Below are 12,396 nucleotides of genomic sequence, written 5' to 3'. Positions count from 1 at the left end.
TTTTTTATTTTTTTTAAATTCAAATTTCAGTTACTAGTTTTATCCATATATGCGTTAAAAATATTTAATTATTGTCGTTAATTAAGGAACAGTGATATAATTAAGAATATCAATTTCCTTAAATTTAGGAATAACAGTTTCATTATACATTCCAACAATGTATAATATGTTGACGATTGTATGAGTATATTTGCCAAAATTCAGGAGAGAGAAAATAAGAGGAAATTTTGTGTAATTACTTTATTAAGTTAGGGGATTTATGTTGTTTATACAACGAGAAAAGATTAAAGTGGACAAACCTGAAAGTTGGTCCATACCAAACTGGACCTATATTATTCCTAGTCCTTACTATAGAATGTATCTTTCCTTTTTTTCGGCATAATACATAAAGGAAAAATAACATAAAAATATACATCAACTTATTATATTTATACAAATTTTCACTCTTAATATAAAAATTTTAATTAATTATGTGTTTTTGTTGAATGTATCGAGAACTAATTATATATCTCAACATATGCAAAATCGAAAAAAATATATTGGGAGCTAATTATGTATCTTTTACAAAAGAAACAAATGTATCTTTGTTCGATGTATGAGAAGCTAATTATGTATCTCGATAGAACAAAATTGAGATTTTCAGTAATCATGCAGAATATCGAGATTTTCTGTAATTAAGCTCCAAACTGTCGGAATTTATGTTGTTTGTTGATACATAAAGGTGGCCTTTAACCGGACCTTAGGTGACATTTATGTCCTACAACTTTGAGTGTGCACATGTAGGCATGCATAAAGTTGAACAAGTATGCGCACACACATCCTACATGGCATCTATGTAGCAATTCACGTGAGATCGCCATGTAGTCTCCACGTAAATGCCATGGAGGACGCATGTATGTAGTTAAACTTTATTCAAATTTAAGTATCTATTTATGCACATTCAAAATTGAAGTACATAAATGAAAGTTGAGACCAAGTTATTATGTATTATGCCTTAGTTTTTTTGTTTTTGTTTGTTTTGCAAAAAGAGATTTTTCCATCGATGTAAAGCAGTAACTCAAGATTTTTATAAGCAGTGTCAATATTAAAATAAGTGAGCAGATGAATAAATCAGTATAATAGCAAGCAGTGTCATTTTTAGTATTTATACATAATACTTTCATTTTGCTTTGATCTACATATATACATATAATAATTATGTCAAAAGAAAATTGATAATGTTTGCTACTGGTGTAAATAATGTTTTACACTATCAAGTCATACCAATGATATACATATAAGCCTTCTCAAAACAGAAATGGTAATATTGACGATAAAACAAGTTATCTATTAATTACAGTGTTAAACATGATCTAATAATGTAAAAATTTCTTACATTAACATCTGATCGAAAATATATGTAACTTAAACTCTAATACTGATAAGTGAATTAAATTGAAGGACAAATGAAACATTTATCATACATCAAACTCAATGTTATTTTCCTCTCTTTTAATTTTTGAGAATATGTCCAAAGAAACACTTTTAATTAACAACTTTCATTTCACTCTCTAATCTATCTCACAACTCAATTAATAACAAACCTCCCGAAATAATTCAAAAAAAAAAAAAAAAAAAGACCAAAAAAAAAAAAAATCTCAAATCTTCAATCATCATCATAAAGAAGAAGGAAAAGAAGATAATATTTGTCCCATATTGTTTGATGTAGTTGGATCTATATTAATCTCATGATCACCACCAATTGATCCATTTTCTTGATCCCAAAAGAGATAACTTGGACAACATTGTTGTGTGTCCACTTGACTACTCCATTCATCCAATTGATTATTATTTTCTTGCCCTTCCACCATAATATTGTTGTTGTTGTTATTATTACGAGGTATTTCCATAGGTGGTACCATACTCTCTATCAATGGTGGCAAATAATTCGAATCCATCCCTATCGCGTACGAAGATGTCTGTACTTGAAGTTGTTGTTGTTGTTGTTGATCGACTTGCCAGCAGAACTCTGAGTTCAATGTAGATGTTTCTTGAAACAACGAGGCATTATTAGTAGTAGTACTTCGATTTGTGGCATCATTAATAATAGCATTTGTCATAGAGTCGAGTGAACCACTGTCGAAAAAGAACAATTGGCTTGGAGAATTGAATAGGGTAGAATCTTGGAGGAGTACTTGAGATTTTGTTCCAAGATCTTGAGTGAAAAATATGTCTTGTTGGCTTGTAATTGTGTTGTAATTAACCAATTGAGATCTTTGATGTGACTGCTGGTGATGATGATCAGTAATAGAAGTTGTGTTTGCTGATGGCTTTGAAGGCTTTTTCAGCTTCTTTTTAATCCAAGAGTTCCAGTAATTTTTTATCTCGTTATCTGTTCTTCCGGGTAAATGACTTGCGATATGTGCCCATCTACAATTTTACATAGGTAATGTTAGAAAATATAAGTTAAACGTCAATCTAGGAGAGATAACTATAAGATGTAGAAATTTATATATCATCAGATCACATAAAAGATAATTGTAAGACGTAATACTTTTCTCAACATTCGAAACATATACATGACATATATCATGTATTCTATTATATTGTGTAAACACCGAATGCAGATATAGTTGCTATTAAAAGTATGGTTAGTAACCTAAAAAATAGGACATCTAACGTGCTACAGTATTTTTATAAAAATACAGTGATAGTAGAAAATCTCTACATGTACACTTTCAATATATTTAAGTTAAATTCATTTTTAATACCAAAATAAGTTACTATACTCACTCACTTCATTTTATGTGACCTGAACACGAAGTTTATATCGATCAAGACTTTTGAAAGTTGAAACATATCGCTCTAAATGTGTCACTATATTTACTCAGTTTAATGGCAAGTAACTTGTCATGAACTCTAGTAATATTATGATATCGAATTGAAAATAAAATAATTAAACAGTAAAAACCAAGAGGAACTATTCAAATAATTGAGTATATTTATCAACTGAAAAAACAGCTGACGTTGCCTCTTTAACGTCAATTTTAGAAACTGCTTTGACAATGAAATTAATTCTAAGTGCGTTTTTAGTGTGTGTCATATGTACATAATTTAATAAAATAATATATTGTCAGAATCTTGCTTTCAAAGTGAAACATAATTAGAAGTAGAAAGGAGCTTTTTTTTTTTCAAGCTGCTAAATAGAAGTGAATACTTAAGTTTCACTACTTCAAGTCCCAATTCACACCAAGAGTTATTTCAATTATATATTCAATGTGCATAGAAAGCCTATATTTGATTTGTAATATTAACTTACATGTTATTGAGCAATGTACATTATATATGAACCTAAAGAAAGTTTTTTTTTTTTTGTTTCCGAGGTATCCCACAGTCGGCAATCGTGAGACTAATTCTCCGTTCCACTGTCAGCGCACTAAACGGTAAGAAACTGGCTACAGAGTTTTCTCCATTCACCAGAGGTGGGGATCGAACCCCCAACCTCTTGCTTAAGGGGTGAGGCGCTGAACCAACCACCACACCAACCCTTGTGGTTAAACCTAAAGAAAGTTTAACTAGCCAGCTAGATTACTAAAGATCACCAAAATGAATATGTTTCCTCCACGCTTAGTCAGAAGTCTCAAACTTACTAAAATCGTGTTAGAACGTGCTTAATTAGCTTCCTCCTTAAATGAACCTTACATGCATAGTGCGAATTTGGATTATTTGGGGCTCTATATAATATGAATATCGCACACTGAGTGGCTACTAAAAGTTGAATAAGGCTTAAAATGCAATATAAAAGTTGGACATTTTTATTAGTAAGAAATTGAAATTAACCTGTTGCCAACAGCACCATGGAGACTGATAATCAATTTTTCTTCTTCAGGGGTAAATCTTCCTCTTCTAATATCAGGCCTCAAATAATTGATCCATCTCAAACGACAACTTTTTCCACATCTTTGTAGCCCTACATGAAAAAAAGAAAAACCATCAATCAATTAATTAACTACGTGTCAATCACAAATCAAAAGGGTCCAAAAACTAAACTAAACAACAACAACAACAACAGCAATGAAATTTTATTCTTCAACAAATGTTGTTTGCATCTGGCAACTGGAAATGAATATAACTAATACAAGCTGAATTATGTCTTGTGAATGTTGTACATTATATCGTTAGTGAATTATGCTCTTTATATAAGTGCGCGCTACTAATATATCTTTCCAAACGCACATGCATATACTCTGTGTTGAGAATATAATTAAATAATAAAAGTGTGCTTTCTCTAACAGCTTAAGCTTTTAGATGAAATGATTACACACTTCAACAATCTGCTCGTTGGAAGTTCCACCAGTTTGTTAGTAGTGTCTAATGGAACCCGATGCGTCAAGTCTAGATTACAAATGATAATGGAGCTAGGGGGATGGAAGGAGGTTCATTCGACCATATGCAATGTCACATATAGTATTAATAGATGATCGATGCTGAACTTTTTCAGTGAAAATTCTGTCTCTGTCACTCTTGTAATCGACTCAATATATTGTATACTCAACAACAACAACAACATACCCGGTGTATTCCCACAAAGTGGGGGTAAAGTGTACGTAGTCCATACCACTACCTCAGATGAAGTAGAGAGACTGCTTCCAACAGACCCCGGCTCAGGAATATATTGTATACTACTACTATATATGTTCTAATAATGAATTCATAGAATGTAAAGAAGAATAGAGTAGATTAATTTGATCAAGAAAGAGGAAAATAAAAGAGACCAGCTTTCTCAGGGACTTCACTCCAGCAGCCATAACCATGAGAAGTAATATATCTGATAAGCTTTTCATCTTCTTCTGGGGACCAAAGTCCTCTCTTTACCTTTTGTTGATTACAGCATGAATGGTGCCCCATATAACCCTTCTTCTTTTGTTCTTAAAATATGATTAGTTTAAACACACACACACAAAGTGATTAATTAGTGTTTGTTCAATCTCCATATAGCTATAAATACTCCATAAAATGATGATCTTACAAAGAGTGCCGACATGAATTACTATTCAATTTGGTCCCATGTTGTGGAGTACTAGTTTCCATCTAACCCTAAAATGACGTTCCATCAACTTTCTATTCTATGTCACTACGGTTGCGGAGTCAGATTTTTCACGAAGAAGTATCAAATATAAAAAAATAAATTCACAAAGAAATCAAGAGGTTTCAATATATATAATGCATATACATTAAAAAAAAATTATTTTTACCGATATACTACGTGTAAAGTAGAGTGTAATTTTTCGACCAAGGACATACGACTCTGCTATTGGGTCACTATGTGTATCAAAAAGTCTTTCAATTAATTCCATTATAATTATTATGTCTTGTTAATTCTACGTAGACAAATTGTGTATTTTGTAACAAACTCCAATAGTAAATATTTTATTTTTCACGTACTTAATTCAACCATGCCGTTTTGTTCGGTCGAGTACCTTTAGCTATCTTTTTCTTGCTTCTTTTTTTCTACCACAAGTCATGTACGTAAGTTGTGAGATCACATAGTGTGGTGGTGATTGAGGGTGGGGTGGGGGTGGGGGTGGGGAGTTAATCTAGATTTTACTACATAATTTTAGTCTACATCACTTGTGTATTATATGGTGATTGGGGGTGGGGTGAGGAGTTGGGGCTGGGGGTGGGGTTAATGAAGATTTTACATAATTTTAGTCTACATCACTTGTGTACTTTTAAGTTAGAGATTAAGTAATATTCACAATTTCACATTGATGTTGACGATGTAAAGAATTTTTATACTGTCAGATCACTTTCAAATTTCACTTATTGTTATATGTAATCTATTTTATTTTTAAGATTATGAGTTTTTTTATATCGAAAAATTATTGAGTGTTGGTGATGCTCGATTTTGAAACTCATTGGATAGTATGGTCAACCTATTAATTACCCTTCTTTACTTAAATATATATTGATCTTTTATTTGAATGTGTGACGACGTGGCTCTGACACATACTTCGCGTATAGCGCTCTTGTCATGCACTGTATGAGAGATTTTCAAAATACTATAAAAAAAAAAAAAAAAAAAAAGATATTTAGCTAGCAAGTTACTACACATTACAATTATTTTAAATATATATAAAAATGTGTTATTAACTCTTTTTATAACAAACTAATTTTAAAAGACTAATATAATAAAGACAACGATTGAAGAATGTGATTTTGCTTCACAAACAAAAGTCATAGTTAGTGGGCTTTTCTTTTTCTTTCTTTTAAAGCATTACTACAAAGTACAAAGAATGAATTGGTTAAAAAAAATTCAAATTATACAATTATACATTATGAATTCTAGTTTTGAGTATATATGAGGACGTAATTTTAATTCCAACATGATTAAGAAACTTGTAAATCAAATTAAAGCACCATTAAATCATTACTTTGCTTGTTTCACAAACTAAGATTTGGAAAAAAAAAAATTAACATGATTGACGTTATTTGATTTTATTTGTTTAAAATTAACTACTAAGCACGTTAATTTCTTGATTAGACTCTTATACTGTTCTTCTTTTTATTTAATTTGTTTATTATACATTCATTTTCACCCAATCAAATTATGTTAGACTATTAATTGCTTTCTATAAAAGGTAATCTCATACTATATTATATTCCTACTTGCTTTTATTTCATTTAGCCGCCATCACACATGTTTAAATACAGACTCGTTTGGTTGGAAAAAAAGTTATTTAGAGATAATTAATTTTAAAATTAGTTATTTCAAAATTAATTATTTCATCACATATATGAGATAACTTATCTCATTTCTATGATATAAATGGTGGGATAAATAATCCCGAAATTTACTAATATACTCCAATCAGATATGGGATAAAATAATTCTACAATTTATTTAGAGACTATTATACCTTATACCTCACACCAAATGTCCCTTTGGCGTCGACAGTTGAGATTTCGGTATCCTTAATTAAATGTCTAAGATTTGAGCTTTTGAAATGAAAAAAAACCTTATTTGAAGCGTCACACTAAAAAATAGGTCATACAATATTTAAATTTAATCAAGCCTCAATATAAATTTCAAATACCAAATTGAAAAAAAAAAAAAAAAAAAAAAAAAAAAACACCTTCTTCATATTTCCAAAAGATTACCCTACCCTTTGAGAAGCAGTTTTCCTGAGAGTTTAATTATATATATCCACATTATCATGTCACCCAAAGTCAAACGAATACGTACAGTTAATCCTTAATTAGATTATGTGAGATCTCATGAAAATGAAATAAATTACTTGCTACAAGTAAATAAGTTATACTAATGACATATATATGTTAGTAATTTACATCTCTACCTACAAATTTGCTGAAACAAATTACTTGCTACAAGTAAATAATTTATACTAATGACATATATATGTTAGTAATTTACATCTCTAACTACAAATTTGCTGGTGTAAAGAACTTTTACTATATATCAATATACTTTAATCATTATAACAAGTAAGAGAGCATCTAGTATCCTTCGAACTATGTCCAAAGTTGCTACGACACACTCCAACTTCACAGGGATCCTATTACCTCCCTGAACTCAATTTTAGCGTATTTTTGTTACCCTTTTGTGTTGACATAGCACCTTTATTACATAAAATGGAGTCCACGTCAAAGTTGCCACGTAAGCTAAAAAGTTTGACAAAAGGTATTACGTCAACTAAAAAGATTGACAAAAATACACTAAAATTTAGTTCATGAGGTAACAGAACCCCCGTAAAATTAGAATGTGTCGTAGAAAATTTAATCATACTTCGAGGGGTACCGTATATTTTACTCTAACAAGTATTTACTGTACTTTTAGGCCATCAGATTAGAAGTGCAAAACATTTACATGTTATTGTACATGTCATCTCAATTAATCATGTATTCAAAGCGCACTAGCACAATAATTCAAGATTTGCATCAAATAAATTCACGATAAAAGGTAAAATATTTTATATCAAAAAGCTCTTCATTCTCAAAGCTCGAATCACCGTCGACTATTAATAACTGTGGCTAGGCAAAATGTATGTAGAGATGATTTTAGTTTTTATTTGTAAGGTAAGCTAGCTTGGCAACTAGTGTTATTACAAAAATAAGAAAAAGTTGTAGTGCTTACTTTTAAAATAAATAAAAATCCTCCAACTCTTAGTGATGGGAATTTGCCAACTTAAATAATTTAAACTGGATAACTTTAGTTACATCCTTGGGTTTCAATCAATAAAAAAGGGAAGCAACTTTGTCTATTATTACTACTTTCTAATTTTGCAATTTATAAGCTTTTTCGTACTGATTACTCGAAAAAGTCAAAATTATCACCTATTGGAATTGAAAATCATTTCATCACTAGTCACTACACATGATTCAGAATTATTGAGATATTTTTTTGGTAGCCATTTGTGTTTGAGACTCGCTATTCGACTAATTCAGATTTTCATAACGCGTTTAAGGCTCACGTAAAGAGAGATTGGAGTAGCGTTTCCTACATCAGTTTATCCATTCTCAAGACTCGAATTTTCATAACGCGTTTAAGGATCACTAAGGGAAATTAAAGAAGTGTTTCCTACATCAGTTTATCCATTCTCATGACTCGAACTTGAAACCTCTAATTAAGAATTGAAAAATCATATTCATTCCATCATATTCGTTAGCAGTAGAATTTTTTAGATGTTACAGGGTAATTGGCAAGAACGATCTCCATAATGACCGATGAACATAAATTAATTTGGGCTATAAGAGGAGTGAAGGACATTTTAATATATAGTAAATTTGTTCAATTGACCACATGTTTTGCAGAAATGATCTCTATAACCACCGCGAATGTATGAGTTGTGTCATAATAATATAAACCACTTTTGCTCGGCATTTCAATGCAATGAACCTGCTCAAATGGTCACAAGTTTTACCTTATAAATAAAGATCGATTGTATTTATTGTTCACAAGTCAATAGGCTACACATTACATTATTGTTTCATCATCTGTAACTTGTAGAGTATCTTCAAATTTTATCTTATAGACAAAATTAACTTATTCGCAGATCACGATAAAAACTTATGTCCGATACGTAACAAAATTTATTTTTAAAAATAATTCAAAAACATCCCTATTGGTCCTTTTTCTGCAATTTCTTGGATGTTACACTGTACTATATTTGGACAAAATTCTTTCAAATCAATTTCTAGCTTGTTTTAGTGTAACCAAAAGAATAGACACTAAAGAACCTTAGTAGACCATCACAGCTATATAATAAAATTAAAAGTACCCTCAATTAATTAATCACTTTACAGCTTCATCAATGCAATTAAACAATAATTTTTAATTAGTACTGTAATAATCAAGAATCTTAAACTTAATCTTTGATTATTAAAAACTGTCGGCAATCGAGGATTCATATTAGAATGTATTTAATAATTTAATATTCATATACATAGATTGACATGTTTTGCATGTTGGAAATACGAGAGATTTTTTTGATTAATTATTTAATTTTACTATTTAAATAATATTAAAAGAAACATAATGATGATTATGAAAAGGAGAGGAGGATCTGTTGGTGTGATGCAAATCATTCACCATATTTGATGTGAATGATATTTGCTTAATAGGAAGCTGAATTTGAAAGTAATATGCAAATCATTTGAAAAAAGACGCTTATTAGAAGAAAGTAAATAAATGGGAGAATGATTATTCTTAGCTTTAAGGGGGGGCAAGGAGTGGAAGGGGGTGGGGTGAAGGGGGTATGGGGTCTACCAAGTGATTAAGTAAGTAATTAGTGAGAAAAGACATAATTGGCTTTACAAAACCTATTGTTAGGATAAATTAAGGTTTTTATTATTATGTATTCAATATATTTGTTTTATTTTTCAAACAAATAATGAGCATTAGAAGAGAATAAAGTATGTTATCGCTTATTTTTATCTATCGTAAATGAAAGAAGATATTGTGCAAGTCGAAGACTTTAACAAGTTCTAATTATAGCATTTCTCGCAGAAATTCATTTAATAGAATATTTATTACTAGCACCGGAAAGGATAATTTTTGTTGTCGCGGAGGATAGTTTACATTCAAACATCTAATTAGAATACGGAACAACATTTTAGAATGCATATATAAACATTAGTATGCATATATACAAATTAACCTGACAAATGAGATAAGAATTATTATCTTAGTGACAAACTAACTCAAAGAAAATAGAGATAGAACAGAATCACTTTATTTTAGTGTCGGATTTAATTAGATTGAACTTAATTTAATTTAAACAGTTATCGTGATTAGTCTAATCTTTGTTCCTACAGACTGTTGGGTGTGCAAACAAAGTCCCACGTTGGAAGTTGAAAAGATTAGGAAGCTACATATCTTAGTCATGTGAGGTCTTTTGAAAAAACTGTCTAAGCTTAATTCAAAACGGACAATATCACGTCATGTTAAGAGTAGCTTTAGATTGATTTAGCCCAACATAAACGTTCTGACCTATAATTTTTTCTGAAAATTCTTTTACATTATTTAATATATCTAGAATTAAGTTATAATTAACCTCCAAAGTGAATAGCTCATGGATGGAATGTCTCTACCACAAGTTCTTTCACTAAATGTGGTCCTCATGATACTTGCCTTACTGCTTCTAACAGTAATGTTTATTGCACTATTAACATTGATGTTTCATGATATAATTAAGTAGGTAATTAGAGAGGGACCATAATATATAATTAGTCAATCTCATCATATCCCTGTCAATTTTAAAATCTTTTCCAAGACCTTTATTTACCATCATTGGAAGTTTAATCTCTCTTGGGCCTATTGCTCCTTTTTATGGACCCCTAGTATTCCCTTCATCTCAAGCCTACTCTTGATTATTTTTATTTTTTATATATTGATCAAATCAATTGTTTAATTTATAAATTAACAGACTAATATATAGGGTCACATCTACTTCCAATTGTACAAGGTACAATGGTGTTACGTACGGTCATTCTGTACTTCAATTTTTATTTTATTTTTAATTTTGTCATGCATGTCTGGATATACATAATTATCATAACATACAGTTACGTACATATGTCGTAGTGTACGTTTACCGATCGTATCTTTACTCCCATGACCATACTCCTATTTGTATCCACGTGTCCTGCCTGAATACTATGAGTGAATCGAAAACTTAAAGCTATATTGAATTCCATCCGAATATTCCCATCTATCAGCCTTAGAGAGAAGTTTGGTTACAAATCCCGATTCAAACAGAAGGACATGCTATATTAATGCGTCTTGGATAATTCACATCTCAATATCAGATGTAGATTAGCACACTGAACTATTATATGCCAAGCATATTTATACAATTATCAAAGGCGCACTCTACCACTTAGCTAATAGCCCACTGCGAACCTCACTCCCCCGCACCCCCACCCCACCCCCATTAGCTAATAGCCCAAAGCGAACCACTCACTCCCCGCCCCCCGCCCACCACCCACCCCCATTAGCTAATAGCCCAAAGCCATGCCAAAAGCGAAAGAAATTCCATCCCTCTCAGGGAGGAACATAAGGACATAAAAACGAAGGTTCGATCAACTTGTTCCGACCTAAGATAATAAGCTCATATCCAACATGGTTGGTACCATTATGTCTTTCTCCTACTAATAATTACTTATATTTCTTGACTAGATTTAGATTATTTTGTGTAGAACAAGTATAAATTTCTATCTAGAAGGAACATATAGCCGTAACAATGTTGAAGCATCTCCTTTAGGAATATGATGTCACTACTTGTTGTACAATTTTATTTTTATTTTTATTTTTTTGTTGGGGGGAGGGGTTCTTCTATCCTACAAGGAGAAGAAGGAGTTTTAGGTGGACATGGTGATTAATTATTACTTTCAAGACTTTGATAAGCAAAATTGCAATTTCAAGTACTTTAATTTCTTTCACCAATAGTATGTGCTTCATCTAAAGAGGCCAAAGAAATTTGAGGCCAAACCAAATCTTGGATTTTGTCTTCAAGGAAAAATACAACTCATTTTTAGAGAAAGAAGAAATGATAACAATGGTTGGTGAACTTTGAATTGATGGTTCTATTTATTAATTGGTTAAAATAAATACGGAATGGACACTTCATTGATTCTCATGCTTGCATTTTCTTCAACAATTATTATATTGCCCACGCAAATTGAAAAAAGATCGATAATTTAGATGTGTTTGTTAAATAATCTTGTCTTGTCTTGGCGGGCTTGTTTACATTGCCGATCTAAGCTTGAACAAAAGAAGAGAGTTGTGAGCATCAATCAGAAACGACATCTCTGCTCTACAAAAATAGGAGTAAGGTTACGTACATCTTGTTTTCTTCAGACAATACTTGTAAAATTATGCTGAATTTGTTATTGTTG

The 12,396-nt window shown here is 30.9% G+C and overlaps 1 protein-coding gene across 1 annotated transcript; it reads right to left on the bottom strand.

The window, feature by feature from the left end:
• Positions 1-1,404: 1,404 nt before the first annotated feature.
• On the bottom strand, positions 1,405-4,961 carry LOC107852202 (transcription factor MYB13). Its single transcript, XM_016697258.2, has 3 exons — positions 4,755-4,961; positions 3,820-3,949; positions 1,405-2,409 (listed from the first exon to the last, which is right to left on the bottom strand). The coding sequence occupies exons 1-3, from the start codon at positions 4,885-4,887 to the stop codon at positions 1,656-1,658; spliced, it is 1,017 nt and encodes a 338-aa protein (XP_016552744.2). The 5' UTR covers positions 4,888-4,961; the 3' UTR covers positions 1,405-1,655.
• Positions 4,962-12,396: the final 7,435 nt, after the last annotated feature.

This window comes from Capsicum annuum, chromosome 1, assembly GCF_002878395.1.
Source record: "Capsicum annuum cultivar UCD-10X-F1 chromosome 1, UCD10Xv1.1, whole genome shotgun sequence".
In the NCBI taxonomy this organism is placed as follows: domain Eukaryota; kingdom Viridiplantae; phylum Streptophyta; class Magnoliopsida; order Solanales; family Solanaceae; genus Capsicum; species Capsicum annuum.
Note: the sequence above shows the minus strand (reverse complement) of the source record. Positions and strands in the feature narration are given on the sequence as shown.